This window comes from Amaranthus tricolor, chromosome 10, assembly GCF_026212465.1.
Source record: "Amaranthus tricolor cultivar Red isolate AtriRed21 chromosome 10, ASM2621246v1, whole genome shotgun sequence".
Classification (NCBI taxonomy): domain Eukaryota; kingdom Viridiplantae; phylum Streptophyta; class Magnoliopsida; order Caryophyllales; family Amaranthaceae; genus Amaranthus; species Amaranthus tricolor.
Window position 1 is genome coordinate 15,148,690 of NC_080056.1, and position 22,782 is coordinate 15,171,471.

General features: G+C 31.8%; 2 protein-coding genes across 6 annotated transcripts in view; one reads left to right on the forward strand and one right to left on the reverse strand.

Annotated features, from left to right (window-relative positions):
• Positions 1-7,652: 7,652 nt before the first annotated feature.
• Positions 7,653-12,822, forward strand: LOC130824884 (uncharacterized). The gene is made up of 5 exons (XM_057689904.1): positions 7,653-8,817; positions 9,271-9,357; positions 9,586-9,780; positions 11,831-11,844; positions 12,274-12,822. Exons 1-5 carry the CDS (start codon positions 7,656-7,658, stop codon positions 12,820-12,822), a joined length of 2,007 nt encoding a protein of 668 aa, XP_057545887.1. The 5' UTR covers positions 7,653-7,655.
• Positions 12,823-22,624: 9,802 nt separating this feature from the next.
• Positions 22,625-22,782, reverse strand: part of LOC130825797 (putative F-box/FBD/LRR-repeat protein At1g78760) — a 5,231-nt gene continuing 5,073 nt past the window's right edge. For all 5 annotated transcript variants that reach the window (XM_057691216.1, XM_057691213.1, XM_057691215.1 and 2 more), the window contains one exon: positions 22,625-22,782. This exon is cut by the window's right edge and continues 327 nt beyond it. In XM_057691216.1, the coding sequence (XP_057547199.1) occupies positions 22,714-22,782 (69 nt within the window). In that variant the 3' untranslated portion in view covers positions 22,625-22,713.

The window sequence follows — 22,782 nt, forward strand, 5'->3', positions numbered from 1 at the left end:
ATATATATTTATTTATTTAATTATTTATTTATTTATATATGCGCGCGTGTGCACACACACAGAGACATATATATATATATATATATATATATATATATATATATATATATATATATATATATATATATATATATATATATATATATATATATATATATATATATATATATATATATATATATATATATATATATATATGTATATATATATATATATATATATATATGTATATATATATGTATATATATATATATATATATATATGTATATATATATATATATGTATATATATATATATATATATATATGTATATATATATATATATATATATATATATATATATATATATATATATATATATATATGTATATATATATATATATATATATATATATATATATATATATATATATATATATATATATATGTATATATATATATAAATATATATATATATATATATCTATATATATATATATATATATATATATATATATATATATATATATATATGTATATATATATACATATATGTATATATATATATATATGTATATATATATATATATATATATATATATATATATATATATATATATATATCTATATATATATATATATATATATATATATGTATATATATATATATATATATGTATATATATATATATATATATCTATATATATATATATATATATATATATATATATATATATATATGTATATATATGTGTAATATATATATATATATATATATATATATATATATATATATATATATATATATATATATATATATATATATATATATATATATATATATACATTTCACCTTAACAATTGCATTATATGGAGCATGAAAGATTATGTTTTGCCCTCAAACATTTCGGACAACTAAGAGTAAGCCAATTTTGAACACATTGGGTTTTGTGGATTTTCGGACACCTTCTACTTATTTTAACACCATAGTTTGTTCTTAAAAAATATGGGACTTGGAGTTGTGAGTAATTAGACTCTTAAATCATTGGATTTGGGTCGGAATTAGAGGTTATCTGCATTTAAGTAAGACATGTCGAAAACGACTTATGATGTTGAGAGATTTGAACTTTATGTTGAATGTTGATTTAGAATTGGAGTTAGTAATAAATATAGAAAATAGAGTTGTTATTTTCTAAGTAAAAATCATCAACTTTTGTAAGTTTCTACTATTACTCCCTCCGTTCCTTAAAAACATTCTCATTTGTCATTTTACAGTGTTTCATTTGAATTATATCATAAATTTTGGACAATAACAACTTTATTCATCCTCATTTTGATATTTTAGTAATGCTTACGGTCCCCATATATCTTTCACTAACTTTAATTTAACATTTTATATATTCCTTATGGTTTTCACATGTTTCTCACTAACTTTATAAAAATAATTTTTTATTAGTTATGTTCCACATATTTTTTCCATTAACTTTCTTTTAATATTTTTTATAATATTTATGGTTTCTATTTTTCCTCTGTAAAAACTATTATTCCATAAAATACTATATCAACTATCTACAAGATTCTATTTTTCTTAATTCCTCGTGAACATTACTAGTGAGAACTTCATTAAGAAACGGAGAGAGTATTATTTTGAGAGCTTGGATTATTATTCTTGAAACCTTGAAGATTATTCTTGGAGCTTATGTTCTTTTATTTTGGAGTTCTCCTTTCATATTAATTCTCTTTCAACATCGGTGACTAATAGTTAACACTTATTAACCTTCTTACTTTGTATTTATATTATATTTATTTAAATATGTGAAAGATATGACAATAAAGTGTTTACTCTAAGTTAAATATACACATGTTATGCATTGAAAATCTATGATATTTTTATATATATTAATGTTAGAAATGTTATTCATATGCCTATATTCAAAGTTTTCAAGGATTGTGATTATTTCCCTAAATGATATTAAATTAAAGTCACAAATGAAAAATATATAAATCTGAAAAATTTTCATTTATATGGTATTATCGATGGATATATGTTTTATTATGTGTATTTTTGCGTTAATGTGCATACATGTAAATTTTATAAATTTCTATTACGTAAGAATGGTGTTGTGATGTTTTTGTGTAGTTTATTGTTGTGAATGAATTTTGTATGAGCTTAGAAACTTTAGGATTGTGTTTATATGAACTTCACAGTAGAGAAAACTTAGAAAATCATTTAGGTTCATTTACTTAACGGTATTTCATTAAAATGGTTAATTATGAAATTTTAAGTAATAAAATATGCTCTATTACATTAAAGGGGTTAAATATTCTTAACAGATAAAACAGTTAATAAAATCATATTGTTATGTTTCCTAGAAGTTTGCGCCAGAATATAAACTTTTGGTATTTTTCTATGAATTTTTTAAAAACATTTTTCTATGAATGTTTACTAAGTGTTTCGATATTACCGATAGAGCGTAGAATGTTAAAATATAAAATAATTATTAAATGATGTTATTTGAGCTATATATCTTTTATAAGACCCTTATATGAAAAGTAGGTTTGGAGTTTGATCATTAGATAAGCCTATATGATTATCTATGGACCCTTGTGAATTAAAAAAAACAATTAACCAAAAATAATATAATATTAAATAAATACTAAATGGACTATTTTAGACTTAAAATTTTTACGAGACACTCCTATAGTATTATCTTTTACTGGTAACTTCACTTATGAAAAACCATTGTCATTGTACTTGTTATCACCATTTGATTCATGCAATATGTCGCCTCACATCATCTAATGTTGCATCTTTTTCTTAATGGAAGTGGTAATATCTGATCAATTTTAATTTCAATACCATTTCTGTCTTTTTAGTAATTATGCATAAGACCCACCCTAATGATGGTTGTTTAACTACCAAAAACAAAAATTATGATATGGTTAATGTTGGGAAGAGTTATCCCACATCCATAAATTGAAAATTGTGTGCACACTTTATAAGCTATTAGAGACCTTCTTATTGCCATATGATTTTGGGATGGTATATATCTCTTTTGCTTATGAAGTGTGTGCACTTGTGTCCCCCCGTTAATATGCTGGCATTTACAATAAGTCCAACCTAATTTAACAGTTAAAAATAAATGAGAAAATTCTCTATAGTAGCAATGAAGTTTCGCAAAATATGAGTTTTAGCACTTTTTTTAGGAAAAATTATTTATAATAATCTAACTTTTTTATGAATTTTCGATAAAAATCCCACCTATTGATTACTATGAATAATCCTAAACTTGGGAGTTATTTTCATATAGTAAACCTAGTAATCGGATTACTTGTTATGGGAAGTTTATTTTTTATAAAAAAAAGATAAACTAAAATAAATTTATGAAAAGCATTTTTTTTAAATGTAGAAAAAAAATGTGATTTTTTATCATGCAAAATTTTTTGTATGTGAATATTTAAATTTTTCTCTAATTTTACAATAATTTTCAGTTTACTTTTTTTTGGTGAATTACCTACTATAGCAGGTCATTGGTTAACCCCAAGTTTACTCTAAGCAAAAACCCCTAAAGTTGGGATTATTCATGGTTAATCAATATTTGGGATTATTATTGTAGGAAAATCATACAAAGATTGGATTATTCCAGATAAATATTCATTTTTTATGATTTTTCTACATGTTAGCAACATGGTTTCAAATTTATTTAGGGAAATTCTACTTGGTAGCACTAGTGGAAAAAAATCATTTGCTGCGGTTTTTTTGCCATTATTTGCTGCGGTTTTGGCCCCCAGCAATAGTGCTAGAAGCAAATGTCCTACTTTAAATGCTGCGGTTCAAAACCGCAGCAAATAAGGGCATTATTTACTGCGGTCAAGGACAAAAACCGCAGCAAATAAGGAGTGTTATTTGCTGCGGTCAAGGGTAAACCGCAGCAAATAAGTGGGGCATTATTTGCTGCGGTTAGTGGCAAAACCGCAGCAAATACCTCTCTTTTTTTTGTTTTTCTTTTTCTGTTTTATCCTTATAATAATGTAATAATAATAAAATGTAATAACAGTGATTAATCCAATGATAATCACATTAATCAACATTATAATAATGCAATAGTAATAATAAACTCTCGCTCGTATATATAATATAATATTATGTACGTACATATATATATATATATATATATATATATATATATATATATATAATATATATATATATATATATATATATATATATATATATATATATATATATATATATATATATATATATATATATATATATATACACATTAAAGAATAAAAAATAATCTATACTAATTACAATTTATCAAGGACAAATATTAGCAAGATGCACGGTAATCTTGTCTTTTAATTCGCGCATCTCTTCACTTCTCAAAGGGCGTGTTTCCCTCGGAATGTCGTTTAAAACCTATATATAATATTAAAATAAAAGATTAATATTAGAAAACATTAGATTTTAACAATAATATATTTAATTAAGAACGTAACAAATACTTACGGCATCTATATTTTCGAATCCAAAGTCCTTCACGGAATTTATAATATCGTCCATAAACTTCAGCGCTTAGTAGCCGCAGTCAACGGAAGAAGAAGGTTGTTGAAAGCACTAAGAGAAAATAGATGTTAGTGTCAAAAACGGTTAAAAACGCATAAAATCACAACTTAACACGTAAATTCTAGAATATGACTATGATTGTAAATTCTAACAACTTCTACACAATAATGTATACCAAATAGTGTTGTGTGCCAAGTTTCGTGCAAAACAAACAAAGTTTGAGCTACTTTACGCGCGAAATTGACAAAAACGCTTAAAAACCCTTAAAATCTCAACTTAACACCTAATTTCTAGCATATGACTATTATTTTCAATTCTAACAATTTCCCACAATAATATATGCCAAATAGTGTTGTGTGCCAAGTTTCGTGCATAACAAACCATGTTTGACCTACTTTACGTGCGAAATTGACAAAAAACGCTTAAAAACCCTTAAAATCGCAGCTTAACTTCTAATTTCTAGAATATGACTATTATTTTAAATTCTAACCATTTCAACACAATAATATATGCCAAATAGTGTTGTGTGCCAAGTTTCGTGCATAACAAACCATGTTTGACCTACTTTACAAGCGAAATTGACAAAAACGCTTAAAAACCCTTAAAATCGCAACTAAACTTTTAATTCTAGCATATGACTATTATTTTAAATTTTAACCATTTCAACACAATAATATATGCCAAATAGTGTTGTGTGCAAGGTTTCGTGCATAACAATCCATGTTTGACCTACTTTACGCGTGAAATTGACACAGCAGCAAACCAGTGACTAGACCACCTTACACTAAAGGTCGAGACCAAACCTATGCATCCAGGACCTAGGATAAAGTGCAAATGGAATCTTGGTACTTGGATCTAGCTATCAAGGTACTAAAACCATTCTAACAATCCCCTTAGACTCCTAGAAGCTGAGCTGAAGGAGTGCTGCTCGACAGTTTGCTAGATCAGAATTTTGTTTAAGTGTTTGTGGTTGTTTCGTGTTCTTTTAATGATCATTTATAGTTTTTCACTGTTTCATTAATCAAAGCATACACAGAACATTAATCCTTGCATAACCTAGGCCTTAATCAGCCCCGGTTTCGCATCAAAACCAAGTTTGAGTACTTTATGCGCGAAATTGAAAAAAACATTTAAAAACCCATAAAATCTCCACTTAACTTCTAATTTCTAGCATATGGCTATTATTTTCAATTCTAACCATTTCAACACAATAATATATGCCAAATAATGTTGTGTGCCAAGTTTTGTGCATAACAAACCATGTTTGATCTACTTTACGCGCGAAATTGACAAAAACGCTTAAAAACCCTTAAAATCGCAACTTAACTTCTAATTTCTAGAATATGACTATTATTTTAAATTCTAACCATTTCCACACAATAATATATGCCAAATAGTGTTGTGTGCCAAGTTTCGTGCATAAAAAACCATGTTTGACCTACTTTACGCGCGAAATTGACAAAAACGCTTAAAAACCCTTAAAATCGCAACGAAACTTCTAATTTCTAGCATATGATTATTATTTTCAATTTTAACCATTTCAATACAATAATATATGCCAAATAGTTTTGTGTGCCAAGTTTCGTGCATAACAAACCATGTTTGACCAACTTTACGCGCGAAATTGACACAGCAGCAAACTAGTGACCAGACCACCTTGCACGACACGTGGAGACCAAACCTATGCATCCAGGACCTAGGCTAAAGTGGAAATGGAATTTTGGTACTTGGATCTAGCTATCAAGGTCCTAAAACCATTCTAAAAATCCCTGTGGACTCATAGAAGCTGAGTTGAAGGAGGGCTGCTCGACAGTTTGCTATATCAGAATTTTGTTTAAGTGTTTGTGGTTGTTTCGTGTTCTTTTCATGATCATTTGTAGTTTTTCACTGTGTCATTAATCAAAGCTTACGCACAACATTAATCCTTGCATAACCAAGGCCTTAATCAGCCCCGGTTTCGCATCAAAACCAAGTTTGATTACTTTACGCGCGAAATTGAAAAAAACGTTTAAAAACCCATAAAATCGCAGCTTAACGTCTAATTTCTAGCATATGACTATTATATTCAATTCTAACCATTTCAACACAATAATATATGCCAAATAGTGTTGTGTGCCAAGTTTCGTGCATGACAAACCATGTTTGACCTACTTTACGCGCGAAATTGACAAAAACGCTTAAAAACCTTTAAAATTGCAACTTAACACCTAACTTCTAGCATATGACTATTATTTTCAATTTTAACCATTTCAACACAATAATATATGCAAATAATTAATTAACAAACCACAAACCACAATATAAATAACATTCCTAAAAATATATACTTTGAATAATTAACATTGTATAACCTTAGAAATATAACATTCAAAATATAAATAATAAAATTAAATCATTTAAGGTTGTTGTTTTAATTGCATGTTTTTCCTAAAACCTTTTAGTTATGAAGAGAAACACGATACAATGAAAATAGAAAATTAGTGATAACTATTATATATATATAGGGGAGGGATCCATTGAGAAGTGGTTGAAAATGAGAAGGGTAAGAAGGACTCTACACCCTTGATTTCACTAAAATAAAAAAATCTATGGTCACGATTGAGCCAAAAACTCATAATTGTAAAAGTTACCATGTTACACAGAAAGGTAACTATGAAATAATTTTTAAAATGTTCTTAATTTATAACATAGTATCCTTTTTTGTATATATAGTAACCATAAAAAATCAAACGAAAATCCTTCTCACCCTTCTCATTTTAAAATCCTTCTCATTTGATCCTACATCTATATATATATATATATATATATATATATATATATATATATATATATATATATATATATATATATATATATATATATATATATATATATATATATATATATATATATATATATATATATATATATATATATATATATATATATATATATATATATATATATATATATATATATATATATATATATATATATATATATATATATATATATATATATATATATATATATATATATATATATATATATATATATATATATATATATATATATATATACACACTTCTGCTCTTTGTTAAAACCCACAAAATCAAGCACCAATGAAATCGACAAAATCAACGACCATGGATTTTCTTCCAATGGCATTAATAACCTCCGTTCTTACCTTCCTGCCTCCAAAATCAGTCTGCCGCTTCAAATGCGTTTCAAAAACATGGAATTCTCTCATTTGTAGTACTGATTTTATTAGGCTTCACCTCACTCAATCTCTATCCTCCAAGAGTCGTTTTCTTGTGATCAATTCTTTGATCCACGGTCTCCGATCCTTGCATTTCAAATCAAACAATCAATTCGAAGCAGAATTTTTAAATCTGAATGAAATTCCACCTTTTTCTTCCATTAACAACATAGTTAGAATTTTTGGATCTTCCAATGGATTAATCGCCTTATCTTGTGAGTATCCTGATGATTCTTTATTTGTTGACATTGTTCTGTTCAACCCCTCTATTAATTCATATTTTTCTTTGCCCCATTATGATCCACCTAAAAGTCCAATTACTATGAGTTCTGGGTTTAGTTTTGGGTACGATAATTTGAATGATGATTACAAAATTGTGAAAATGACCGATTATCTTTCGCATAATAGTGTATGGTTAAGGGAAGTTAATGTTTATAATTTGAGAGATAATTGTTGGAAGACAGTGCATGTTGAATCTATGAATCATATGCGTTTGCAATTATTTTACGGATATGCTCTCTTCGACAATATAATTTACTACATATTCAATGCGCATCTGGAAAATAATCCCCTGTTACGAGGGTTTGATCTTGCATCCTATAAATGGAGCGACATTGCCTTACCAGATTTTGAGGGTCATGAAATGAAATGTACTGATATTGCTGGTTTAGGGGTATTGGATGATTGTTTATGCGTAGTGAGTTCAGTTTTGCCAGAAAAAGAGGGTGCTTATGTATGGGTGATGAAAGAATATGGTGTGTGGAGTAAATTGTTTGATGTGAATGACGCCATTAATGTTGGAGCTTTGATTGGAGCTCCGATTTCGTGTTCAAATGGAGGAGATGAACTGATTTTGAAGAGACGAGATGAAGATGGTCTTCATTGTTATAATATTAGGAGCAAAGTGATTAAACCTGTTACTGTGATTTGTAACAGGTGTTATATTCGTGATGTTTTTCTTTGTGTGGAAAGTCTTATTTCTGCTGACAACATGATTGAAGTTGGAAATGAAGATGCAGATAATTGTGATTTGTAATGCAGATTAATCATATAAATCTTGTAAATGACTGAATTAGAATCTTGATAAAAGACTTTCTATGTTAACGGTTCTTAATTGGAAATGAAGATGCAGATAGAATTCAAGTTAGTAAATCTTTTTAGAATTGACTCTATTAATATAAAGTACTTGATTCACGTCAAATATTTATGTACACACAAAAGTCGAAATTAATCTAATTAGAGATATTTTAGGAATTATTAAAATCCTCACCAACATATAAATATAGAACTCTTTGTTGTTAAAGAGATGAATGAATTGACTATGATTATGTGATTGTATCTAAGGGGTCGTTTGATATATGAAAATAAAGGCTTGGTAACGGAAAAAATAAACTCATTCCGTTACTCACTATTTGGTATAGTATTTCATCGACTCAATTCGTTATTTTGGGATAATTGATACCATTATTTTGTTTTAGCTCCTCATCAACGTGAACCTCAAGGTAATGTCATTTCTTGTGTCCTTAGAGTTTGCAATCAATTAGCTTATGTGTTATTCGATACAGGTGCCGACTATTCTTTTATTTCACATAAATTTCTTCAAAAACTAAAATTTCCCCTTAGTTTTGTAAGCATAAATTTAAAAGTCGGGATCTCTGATGGATTACAATTTTCTTGTAATAAACTCTATAAAAACTGCCCTATTGAGATTTCTCCCCAAATTTTAATCGCGGATCTAGTAGAGTTTGAGTTGTGTGAATAATATGTCATTTTGGGTATGGATTGGTTGAAAGCCTATAGTGCTAAGGTTGATTGTCGAAGAAGAACAGTAAGTTTGAAGTCTGTGGATGAAAGTTGTTTAATTTTCAATGGTAGAGAGCTTAAACCAAGTCAGAGGTTGTTCTCACTTTGCAACAGTTCAAAAGAGGGTTATTCAGAGGAACTTGGGTATTTATGTTATATTTTAGGAGAGGGTGAAGGAGAAAAGTGTAATATCCTTTTTTTTAAAAAAAAAAAGAATAATAATAATAATAATAAATAAATTTCAGAAAAAAAAATAAAAAAAAAAACATAACCTACCATTAACAATAACTTCCCACACCATTAACAATAACTTCCCACTCCTTCCTCTAAACCTTATAACCAACTTCATTTACCTCTTATAAATTAAACCAATTACCCTTAATTTCATTCACATTATTACTCACAATCCCTTCTTCTCCTACAAATTACTTACTTTATCTCCCATTTACTTAAAATTCAGTCAAGAATACTCAAGATTTTGATATTAAAGGTATGAAATTTCGTCTCTTTATAATATTGTTCTATCAATTTCAATCCAATTACACATTTTGCATTTGAAAAAAAAAATTATTCCTGACCTTAGTTTTCCGGCGATACGACAGTCACCGGAATACCACCGGCGTGAGACGGCGGCCACCGGAGCTACCGCCGGCCGGCACCTTCTCCTTCTTCCTTCTCCCTTCCTCCTTCTCTCTCTTCCTTCCCTTTCTTTTCTGTTTCGTGAGTTATGGAACTCACCTTTCTCTTTTTGTTTTTTTTTATATATAATCATTATTATTATTATTATTATTATTATTATTATTATTATTATTATCCTTAACCCTTATAATTATTTTTTAAATCTTATAATAAAATGAGTTAACTATTTTAAATCCTTGCTCTTCTATACTACTCTTAAAATTTTAAATTACATGTTTAAAATTATTCTTTTTAATTAAAGTATACAAAATGAAAAAAAAAGAGTCTTTTAATTTATTTATTTTAATGGGTTGATCGGGGTATTAAATTGAGATATATTATTTTCTCGTGTAGACAGCGGATTCGTAGACAGAGATTATTAGGAGCGTACGTTGTCTAGAATCGTGTGACAAGGTAATTCTCAATGTCCATCTAATTAGGACTATCCCGTTAGTATTATGTGCTAAGTGATAATTGATGTGTTTAAATGAGTGCATGATTTAATATGACATTATTTTGTATGATATTATGTTTTATATATTCTCAAATTATATTTATTATTATTTTTGTCAAACTCGAATTTATAATTTTTTTTTTCGATAAAACTTATATTATATTTTGATGAAAGTTATATTATTATTTTGATAATGAAATTAGATACGATTTAAATTGGAAGATAAATATTTGTGATATTAATTCATATTGCCACAATTGATGTTAAGATGGTGATTTGAAAAATGAGATTTCAGTTGGATATTCTTGACATCTATTTTCGTTGGGAAAATTTATGATCCTAAAATAAAATAAATAATGTGTATTTGATTATATGTTTGTGTGATCGCGACTAATTATTAAAAATATATTAAATCACGTAAAGTGTAACACGAGGGGAATGAAGCTCTTATATTTGTTGTGATCCAAGTATAAGGGTGATGAACAGGCTGCCCTGTTTGGTTAGTATAGCTGCCGACAAGTATTATTATTATTTCTGATACTTGATATGATGTTTGGTCTTCCTTCTATTTGTTGTCATCCAAGTAGAAGGGGTGTGCACACTAGGATTCCCTGAGACTACTCTGTTGGCCTTGAATTATTTGGGGTGACGACCTCTTGATGAAGTAGGTATAGGGGTAAAGCCTCGGCCTACTGGCGTTCTCGTTCCCTCAAATTAAAATTTGATTATGTGTTTGTCATTATTAAATATCAAATTAATGAATTGGTTTATGTGATATTATATGTATTGTTTTCTCAAATTGTTTTCTTTTAAACTCAAATACATATTATTTTCTAAAATTATTTTCAATTTGACTATATTTTATTTTCTTAAAAATCATTTTCAAATTTAATCGTTTTACGGGATGGAGTTGGAATTACTCAATTTCCTGATTTTGGGAGTTTTTCCCTTGTATTCCTTGCATTTTTATATTGCAGGTTATTAATCGCGTAGAAATCATGGAGTGAGGATCACTTAGAAGTATAGCTTTTATTAGAGTCGTATTTCAGTTTAAATTATTCTTTAGCTCTTTAAAGTTTATATGGATACGGGTTACGTTTCAGTCTTTTCTTATGTTGTAAGACTCCTTGTTGGATTAAAAATTATTAAGTTATTTTTTTAATTGTTAAGCCTTACATTTATTTTATTAGAAATAAATGTGGCCGTAACACTCTCATGAATAGGTTTTTTTTTCATGTTTTTCATTAAAGGTGTTTTCAAAAAGTTCGACCTATTCTGAGGGTGTTACAAAGTGGTATCAGAGCTTAGGTTTGTTTTGGTAAAATCTTAGGGTCATTTAGGATTTAAAGTTTGTAAAGGCTTAAATGAAAAATAGGTTAAATGATACAAGGAAAAATTATTTTAAATAATTGAAGTAAGTTACAAATAAAAATAAATTATGAGAGTGGGGACGAATGGGTTTATTGTTTTGAAGTACTTCTAAGTACTTAGTAGTAGTGTGTTATTTCTTATAATTATATTTTTGTTGTCTTTTGTTTTTTGTTAGATGCCTCGATTCCGTTGCACTGCTAGGAAAAGTGTTAGAAATTTTCGTGATGCACCGTACCACCTTTCTATGAAAACAAGAGAACCCATCTCCTCATATGTCCATCGTCTCCGTGTAAGCATGGAGAACTGCCATCTAAATAAGTATCATGGCAACTCTGATTATAATACACCACCTAAGCAAGCAGATGTCCTTATTCGAACCTTAAGTGATGTAGGCCCTTATGCCGAACTTAAGAAAGAATACAATGACATAATTAAAAACGGGAGACCCAATTGGGAAAGGTATGCAGAAAATGAGAAATGGTTCCTTACTCTAGAATATTTAGAAAAGAGAATGATCGATGCTAAGGCAAAGTGGATCTATAATGTATCTGGGAGCTCCTATGACTACGAGGATGAGAGTGACAGGGAAAATGATAACACCAATACCATACCTATACTTATTCAATCTGAAGATGAAAGAAACTATGAACCTAAGGAAGACTATGTAGAAGATCCTGAGAAGGATCCCGAGGAGGATTTTGAGGAAGAGCCAGTTCGAAAGTGATTTTGATGATTACTTTTTAACTAGAAAAATGGGATAGGTTGGAATTTGTTAACTTTAGATTATATTGCTAGTTGTCTTTATTTATTTTTATCCTTATTTTTATTTTTTTTATTTTTATTTTTTGAACAATGTTGATTTCATTTATTGTCATTAGATTATTACTTAAAAATTTATATTAATGAATATTTCATGAGTCTTTATATTGTGTGTGCAAATTGTTCCCTTGTATTTTCATTCAATCTTGAAGATTGAGAATAACTGTGTATGAACATGATGGAACGTTAGTATTAAAACGCTTAGTTCTTATATCGACAGCTTATGCAATACCTGAACGTTTACACTCGATCTCGCAGTCGTCAACAAGCAAATAACATGGCCGAAACACCTGAACAATTAGCAGCTAGAGTGAGGGTACTTGAGCAGTTGTCACAAAACATAGGACTATTAGTGCAAAACCAAGCTAACAATATGAACAATGGACATGATGACCCCCAAGCTGTCATGGCTAAGAAGATCGCCACTTTAAAACCCCCTACCTTTGTTGGGAAAGAGGACCCTATGTTATTAGAGAATTGGTTACGTGATATGGAGAAAATTTTTACTGCAAATGGAACACCTGAGACTCAAAAGGTTGACCAAGCTACGTTTTACCTATGTGAGGATGTGGGAAACTGAGGGACAAACCATTAGTAATCAACCAAACTTTGACTGGGATTCTTTTAAAGGTGCTATTAGAGGTCGATTCCCTGAACATATTAGGAGACAAAAGTGCAGTGAATTCAATAGATTGAACCAAGGGAAGTTTATGAGTGTCAAGGAATATGCCCAAAATTTTAATGAGTATGCTAAGTTTTGCCCTAACATGGTCCCTGATGAGGTTTCTAAGGCCTAAAAATTTGAGGATGGTTTAGTTTTCAGGATACAAACTAGGTTAGGAGGAAGTACCTCATCTACCCTTGCAGAGGCCTATTCTAAGGCGTGTAATATGGAGAGGATCTTACAAAGAGAAGAAGATGTGTTGGGAAGGAACAAGAGGAAAGACCAAAGTAATGCGGATAGTCAAAGCATTGATAAACGACCTCGTTTTGGTAACAATGGGGGTAATGGTAGGAACAATCACCATGGGGGAGGACATAACAATAGGAACTACCAAAACCCTAGGCAGAATCAAAACCAGCAAAGGAATGGTAACCAGAGGGCTTGGGTTTGTAAGAAATGTGAGAAGAGTCATTCGGGCTATACGTGTCAAGGCGAACCAATTAGATGTTATGCTTGTGGCGAAGCTGGACATAAGGCTAATTATTGTCCCAAGAGGCAAGAAAGAAACCAACTAGGGCAGAATGGACACAACAAGGGCTATAACAACAATGGAGGAGGACCTAGGAACCATAACTTCAACAACAACCGCTCGAACAATACTCAAACAGGAGGTGATTCAACAAATGACAAGTACAATGCCAACAACAAGCTGAACAATAATGGAAACAATGGAAATGGAGGACGCACTTTAAATGGGAGACTCCACGTTATGAGCAAGAGTGAAGCTGAGTCAGACGCCAACATTGTGACGGGTACTTTCCTTGTAAACTCTAAACTTGCTTTTGTACTCTTTGATTCTGGAGCTTCACATTCCTTTTTATCTAAATCTTTTATCAAAAAACATTCACTTAAACCTTCTTCTTCATGTCAAGCTAAGGTAACCACACCCTCAGGTGAAACCTTTCTCAGTAAGAACCTTTACTTAGGTATGCCTATTGTCATCTCTGAAACCGAACTACCCGTGAACCTTATCGAGTTCAATTTAAAAGACTTCGATTTGGTTTTGGGAATGGATTGGTTAAAGAAGTATCAGGCAGAAATAAATTGTGTTAAACAGAGAATTACCTTTAGATGCCCTAAGGGAAATAAACTAACCTATCAAGAAACTACTTCCGAGCCACCAAAGACCAAGCTTATCTCCGCCTTAAATCTCCAGACCCATCTTAGGAAAGGCTACCCCGTATATTTGTGCCATGTAAAGGACACGAGCATGAAAGAGGACGAGTTAGGAGAGATACCTGTGGTTAAGGAGTTTGCTGATGTGTTCCCAGATGAGATTCCAGAGATGCCTCCGGTGAGAGAGTTAGACTTCAAGATTGACTTAGTTCCCGGAACAGGACCCATTTCAAAGGCACCTTATAGGATGGCACCTGCTGAGTTGCAAGAGTTGAAGGTACAACTTGAGGACTTGTTGGATAAAGGATATATAAGACCAAGTGTATCACCTTGGGGAGCCCCAGTATTATTTGTTAGGAAGAAAGATGGAACGTTGAGACTATGTATTGATTATAGGGATTTAAATAGTGTGACGGTGAAGAATAAGTATCCACTTCCTAGAATTGAGGATCTATTCGATCAACTTAGGGGTGCAGGAGTGTTTTCAAAGATTGATTTGAGATCAGGTTATCATCAATTACGAATTGCAGAAGAGGATATAGCCAAAACAGCTTTTTGAACGAGGTATGGCCATTATGAGTTCACAGTCATGCCCTTTGGCCTCACCAATGCGCCTGCTGTCTTTATGGACCTTATGAATAGGACTTTTCAGCCTTATTTGGATAAGTTTGTAGTTGTTTTCATTGATGATATTTTAGTATACTCTATGAATCGAGAGGAGCATGAGGCTCATTTGAGGAAGGTTTTAGAGATTTTAAGAGAGAATAAGTTGTATGCCAAGTTTTCGAAATGTGAATTTTGGTTGGAAAAGGTATCATTTTTGGGGCATGTAATTTCAAAGGATGGAGTAATGGTAGATCCCTCGAAGGTTCAAGCAGTAATGAACTGGCCTAAACCCACTAATGTGACAGAAGTGAGAAGTTTCTTAGGTTTAGCCGGATACTATAGGAGATTTGTGAAAAATTTCTCGAGAATCGCTCAACCTATTACTAATTTGATGAAGAAGACCACTAAGTTTCAATGGGATGAGAAGTGTGAAGCGGCATTCCAAGAGTTGAAATCAAGGCTTACCTCTGCACCTGTGCTGACCTTACCAAATGAAAGTGGAGAATATGAAGTTTATACAGACGCATCTAAGAATGGACTAGGTTGTGTGTTGATGCAAGATGGAAAAGTAGTAGCATATGCTTCACGACAACTTAAGCCGCATGAGAAGAATTACCCCACACATGACTTAGAATTGGGAGCTGTAGTCTTTGCATTGAAAATTTGGAGACATTATTTATTTGGAGTAAAGTGCAAGATTTATACCGATCACAAGAGTTTGAGGTTCTTGTACACACAAAAGGAGTTGAATATGAGACAAAGACGATGGTTAGAACTCATTAAGGATTATGATCTGGACTTGAAGTATTGTGAGGGAAAGGCAAACAAGGTAGCTGATGCTCTGAGTAGGAAGTCAAGTCATACAATGAATGCATTAATTTTAGCAGATGAGTTGTGTGAAGAGATCCGTAAGATGAACTTAGAAGTGGTAGAGTATGGATATGTGGGTATTCAATTGAATGGAATGACGATTGAATCCGATATTTTTGAGGAAATTAGGGTGAAGCAAGTTACGGATAACTGGCTAACTAAATTGAAGAAGTTGAAGGAGGATGGTCAAGCACCTGAGTTCGAAAGTGATGAAAATGGCGTAATGAAGTATAAAGGAAGATGGTGCATACCGCATGACGAGGAGCTTAAGACTAGGATTATGACTGAAGCCCATAATTCCCCATACTCAATACATCCTGGTGGTGATAAGATGTACAAGGATCTTAAGAAGAACTTTTGGTGGCCCAACATGAAGTGTGAAGTTGCAGGCTTTGTGGCGAAGTGTTTAACATGTCAAAAGGTGAAAATTCAACATATGAAGCCGGGGGGAAAATTGCAACCATTAGAAATACCTGGATGGAAATGGGAGTCGATTTCAATGGACTTTGTAGTAGGTTTGCCAAAGGCAAAAACAGGGAAGAATGCCATATGGGTGATAGTGGATCGATTAACAAAAACAGTAAGGTTTATAGCGATGAAGAGTACTTGGACAATGCAACAGATGGCAGACGCGTATTTTCAAGAGGTAGTGAGATTGCATGGTGTGCCTAAGGACATTGTATCGGATAGAGATTCGAGGTTTCTGTCTAAATTTTGGAAGATGCTACAAGGAGCAGTGGGCACGATACTAAAGTTCAGCACTGCATTTCATCTAGCAACGGATGGTCAAACAGAGAGAACGATTCAGACTCTTGAGGATTTGTTAAGAGCATGTGTTATGGATTTTGGTGGATCTTGGGAGGATAATTTGATGTATGTAGAGTTTTCTTACAATAATAGTTTTCATTTTAGCATAGGAATGGCACCTTACGAAGCCCTATATGGGAGGAAGTGTAGGAGTCCTATATGTTGGAATGATGTTAATGAGGCGTTGGGATTAGGACCAGACATGATAGAGGAGACTACAAAGAAAGTAAGAATGATCCAAGAACGTATGAGGGAAGCGCAAGACCGTCAAAAGTCGTATGCAGACAAAAAGAGGAGGGCACTAGAGTTTGAAGTAGGTGAAAAAGTTTTGCTCAAAGTGTCACCAACCAAAGGAGTCATGAGATTTGGCAGGAAGGGTAAATTGAGTCCTCGTTTTATAGGTCCTTATGAAGTATTGGAACGAATTGGGGAAGTAGCCTATAGATTAGCGCTACCTATGAACCTAGCCAAAGTCCACAACGTTTTCCATGTATCCCAACTCCGAAAATATGTCCATGACCCTTCCCATATAATACGACCTGAAACCATTGAACTTGATGAAACCCTTACCTTTGAAGAAAAGCCAATAAAAATCCTTGATACCAAAACAAGATGTACCCGGAACAAGGAAATTAAGTTGGTCAAGATATTATGGACGAACCAACAAACTGAAGAAGCCACATGGGAAACCGAAGTTGACATGAGAAAGCGATACCCCGAACTTTTCGAACAGGTACGTTGAGTTTCGAGGATGAAACTTTTTAAAATAGGGGGGTGATGCGAGTCTATAAAACCGTCCAATATTTTTTTTTAAACCTTCAGTAGTTAACTTTAAGTTCGAGGACGAACTTTTGTTTTAAGGGGGAGTGTATGTAATATCCTTTTTTTTAAAAAAAAAAAGAATAATAATAATAATAATAAATAAATTTCAGAAAAAAATAAATAAAAAAACCATAACCTACCATTAACAATAACTTCCCACACCATTAACAATAACTTCCCACTCCTTCCTCTAAACCTTATAACCAACTTCATTTACCTCTTATAAATTAAACCAATTACCCTTAATTTCATTCACATTATTACTCACAATCCCTTCTTCTCCTACAAATTACTTACTTTATCTCCCATTTACTTAAAATTCAGTCAAGAATACTCAAGATTTTAATATTAAAGGTATGAAATTTCGTCTCTTTATAATATTGTTCTACCAATTTCAATCAAATTACACATTTTGCATTTGAAAAAAAAAAATTATTCCTGACCTTAGTTTTCCGGCGATACGACAGTCACCGGGATACCACCGGCGTGAGACGGCGGCCACCGGAGCTACCGCCGGCCGGCACCTTCTCCTTCTTCCTTCTTCCTTCTCCCTTCCTCCTTCTCTCTCCTCCTTCCCTTTCTTTTCGGTTTCGTGAGTTATGGAACTCACCTTTCTCTTTTTGTTTTTTTTTTTATATATAATCATTATTATTATTATTATTATTATTATTATTATTATTATTATTATTATTATCCTTAACCCTTATAATTTTTTTTTAAATCTTATAATAAAATGAGTTAACTATTTTAAATCCTTGCTCTTCTATACTACTCTTAAAATTTTAAATTACATGTTTAAAATTATTCTTTTTAATTAAAGTATACAAAATGAAAAAAAAAGAGTCTTTTAATTTATTTATTTTAATGGGTTGATCGGGGTATTAAATTGAGATATATTATTTTCTCGTGTAGACAGCGGATTCGTAGACAGAGATTATTAGAAGCGTACGTTGTCTAGAATCGTGTGACAAGGTAATTCTCAATGTCCATCTAATTAGGACTATCCCGTTAGTATTATGTGCTAATTGATAATTGATGTGTTTAAATGAGTGCATGATTTAATATGACATTATTTTGTATGATATTATGTTTTATATATTCTCAAATTATATTTATTATTATTTTTGTCAAACTCGAATTTATAATTTTTTTTTCGATAAAATTTATATTATATTTTGATGAAAGTTATATTATTATTTTGATAATGAAATTAAATACGATTTAAATTGGAAGATAAATATTTGTGATATTAATTCATATTGCCACAATTGATGTTAAAATGGTGATTTGAAAAATGAGATTTCAGTTGGATATTCTCGAGATCTATTTTTGTTGGGAAAATTTATGATCCTAAAATAAAATAAAAATAATGTGTATTTGATTATATGTTTGTGTGATCGCGACTAATTATTAAAATATATTAAATCACGTAAAGTGTAACACGAGGGGAATGAAGCTCTTATATTTGTTGTGATCCAAGTATATGGGTGATGAACAGGCTGCCCTGTTTGGTTAGTATAGCTGCCGACAGGTATTATTATTATTATTTCTGATACTTGATATGATGTTTGGTCTTCCTTCTATTTGTTGTGATCCAAGTAGAAGGGGTGTGCACACTAGGATTCCCTGAGACTACTCTGTTGGCCTTGAATTATTTGGGGTGACGACCTCTTGGTGAAGTAGGTATAGGGGTAAAGCCTCGGCCTACTGGCGTTCTCGTTCCCTCAAATCAAAAATTGATTATGTATTTGTCATTATTAAATATCAAATTAATGAATTGGTTTATGTGATATTATATGTATTGTTTTCTCAAATTGTTTTCTTTTAAACTCAAATACATATTATTTTCTAAAATTATTTTCAATTTGATTATATTTTATTTTCTTAAAAATCATTTTCAAATTTAATCGTTTTACGGGATGGAGTTGGAATTACTCAATTTCCTGATTTTGGGAGTTTTTCCCTTGTCTTCCTTGCATTTTTATATTGCAGGTTATTAATCGCGTGGGAATCATGGAGTGAGGATCACTTAAAAGTATAGCTTTTATTAGAGTCGTATTTCAGTTTAAATTTTTTTTTAGCTGTTTAAAGTTTATATGGATACGGGTTACGTTTCAGTCTTTTCTTATGTTGTAAGACTCCTTGTTGCATTAAAAATTATTAAGTTATTTTTTTAATTGTTAAGCCTTACATTTATTTTATTAGAAATAAATGTGGCGGTAACACTCTCATGAATAGGTTTTTTTTTTCATGTTTTTCATTAAAGGTGTTTTCAAAAAGTTTGACCTATTCTGAGGGTGTTACAAAAAGCAAGACTTAAAGAGTATGCCTGTTGTTGTAGAGTACACTGGCGTTTTTCCTGAGGATTTATGTGGCTTACCACCTAAGAGAGTGGTCGACTTTCACATCAATCTGATGTTTGGAGTCACGCCAATCTCTAAGGTACCTTATCGCATGGCTCCTGCGGAAATGGCCGAGCTAAAGAAACAATTAGATGAGCTTTTGGAGAAAGGGTACATAAGACCCAGTGTGTCTCCATGGGGTGCCCCAGTATTGTTCGTCAAGAAGAAAGATGGTTCGATGAGACTGTGCATTGATTACCGAGAATTGAATAAGGTAACAGTAAAAAACCGATATTCTTTACCGCGCATTGATGATCTTTTTGATCAATTGAGAGGTGCAAAGGTCTTTTCCAAGATCGATCTTAGGTCATGGTATCATTAATTGAGAATAGCTTAATCAATGAGTTTGTCGTTATGCCATTTGGGTTAACAAATGCACCTACGGCGTTTATGGACCTTATGCAGAGATGTTACAAGGAGTACCTCGATAAGTTTGTGGTTGTCTTTATAGACGATATCCTTATCTACTCGAGAAGCAAAAAGGAGCATGAAGAGCACTTAAGGATAGTACTGAACTTGCTCAGAAGAGAAAAATTGTATGCGAAGTTTAGAAAATGTGAGTTTTGGCTTGATCATGTCTCATTCTTGGGTCATGTAGTCTCGAAAGAAGGAATTTCTGTTGATCCAGAAAAGGTAAAGCTATCATAGAGTGGTCTGCACCTAAAATTTATGTGAAGTTCGAAGTTTCATGGGTCTAGCGAGTCATTACAGAAAGTTCGTAGAAAACTTCGCCAGTATAACCCGACCAATCACACAACTGGTGTGTAAATACAAGAAATTCGAGTGGACTTCTGAATGTGAGGCAGCATTCTTGGAATTGAAGAAATGGTTGACAAGCACTCCAGTTTTAGCCCTACCAATGGTGTTGGAATTTGTTCTGTGCAGCTGTGTTCAGGTTTGCAGATGGTGTGCAGGTGTTGCAAGTGTGCAGGTGTTCTCCTATGTCCAGCAGCTGTGTGCAGCAGCAAGTTGGTGCAGCAATGCTCAAATTAGCGTATGCAGCAGTTGTGTAGTTGCTCTGATGATTAAAGGATTCTTATTTTGTTTCCTTTATTGTACCACATGTTATCACGTGATGTTTTTATATGTCAGTGTAAAGTTAGTCATAACTAGCTGCTAGCTTGTTACAGGTAGTTCTTCTTATATAAAAAGCTATATATACATAGTTTTTTTCTTGTAATTTTGATATTGGAAAATCAATAAGATTCTTTTCCTTCTGTTCTAAATCTTTGGCTCAGTTTTATCACATCTCACCATTGTTCGCATCGATTTCACACCACTCGAGCCACCAACATCACATTATTAGAGCCAAAAGCAAAGTAGGTTGGAAGTAAAATGGTAAAGAGAAGAGGGAAAGGGTAAAGAGAATCGGAAAAGAGGGTAATCACTCTTTACATGAGCAATGACAACACCCTTCGAATGTTTTAAAAGCTATAGATTTATATATTTATTTTAAAATTACAGGAAGACTTTCGACGCCCCAGTGAGGAGGATAGAGAGCATCATAGTAGATAGTAAGAGGAGCCGAGGAAGACCTAAGAAAACTTAAATGAGCAAATAAAAGTTGACTTGTATGAATTATACCTCTCTGAAGACCTGATCAGGGATAGGGGTAGGTGAAGGTGCCTTATCCATGTTTAGACTACTGATTCTCCCTTCACTTACTTGTCGATGTTCTTGTCCTCTAGCTTCTAGTTGATGCTATTACTATCATTATTATTGTTTTCTTTTTAATTTTTAATTGTTCGCCCTACTTTATCTTATTATATCCATATGCATTCTATTCATATTTATCTTATGTCTAAGGGTCACGCTTGTGTGTGATAAAATGCAACTTGCGGAATTCGCTTCAGCCGCACTCCATCCCATCAGTTGCAAAATATTATCTTATTCTTTCTCGAGTCAGGGGATTCTTTGGCCGCACTCTCCTTTATGGGTATGAGTTGCCGCCGTCTTCCCTCCCTAGACCCTGACCATAGTATTCTATGGGCGGGATACACTAGGTATGATGATGACTGATCGATATAAAGTGACTGACGAATCGATCTCATCAAAATCTTCCAACATGCTCACGTTAAGATCCTCTTGCCTCCTTGCCTTCAAATGAGTGCTTGGGACTATCTCCTATCCTCAGTTTAGCTCTGTTCCCTTTTTAAAACCTCCGAAGGATTAGGGGCGCATCGTTCCTAACTTGCTTTGCTCGAGAAAAGGTGACCAATCCTACAAAAACGAGCAAAACACAATATACCCTACACAAGGTGATCAAATCCTATAATACTAATAAAAAAGAACAATAACCGCATAAGAATGCAAACTAAATAAGCATAAAATAAGGATAAATTAGAGAGTTATCACAAATCCTTCCAAAAAAAATAAATAAATATTGTCAAAAATACAAAATGTATCCAATATCCAGAAAAGAAATACATTTAAAATTTGAGAGGTTCACTTAGCCTTCTTTGATAACCACAAAATTCACATGAGATGGGAGAACCAAAGCTAATCGTTCAGCGCGATC

What these genes read in the sequence shown, in the direction of transcription:
- LOC130824884 (XM_057689904.1), top strand. Translation starts at nt 7,656, where the DNA reads ATGAAATCGACAAAATCAACGACCATGGATTTTCTTCCAATGGCATTA. An exon ending in AAATGAAGATGCAGATAATT is followed by an intron (nt 8,818 to 9,270) that starts GTGATTTGTAAT and finishes ATTTTGTTTTAG; the next exon opens with CTCCTCATCAACGTGAACCT. An exon ending in TTATGTGTTATTCGATACAG is followed by an intron (nt 9,358 to 9,585) that starts GTGCCGACTATT and finishes ATTGGTTGAAAG; the next exon opens with CCTATAGTGCTAAGGTTGAT.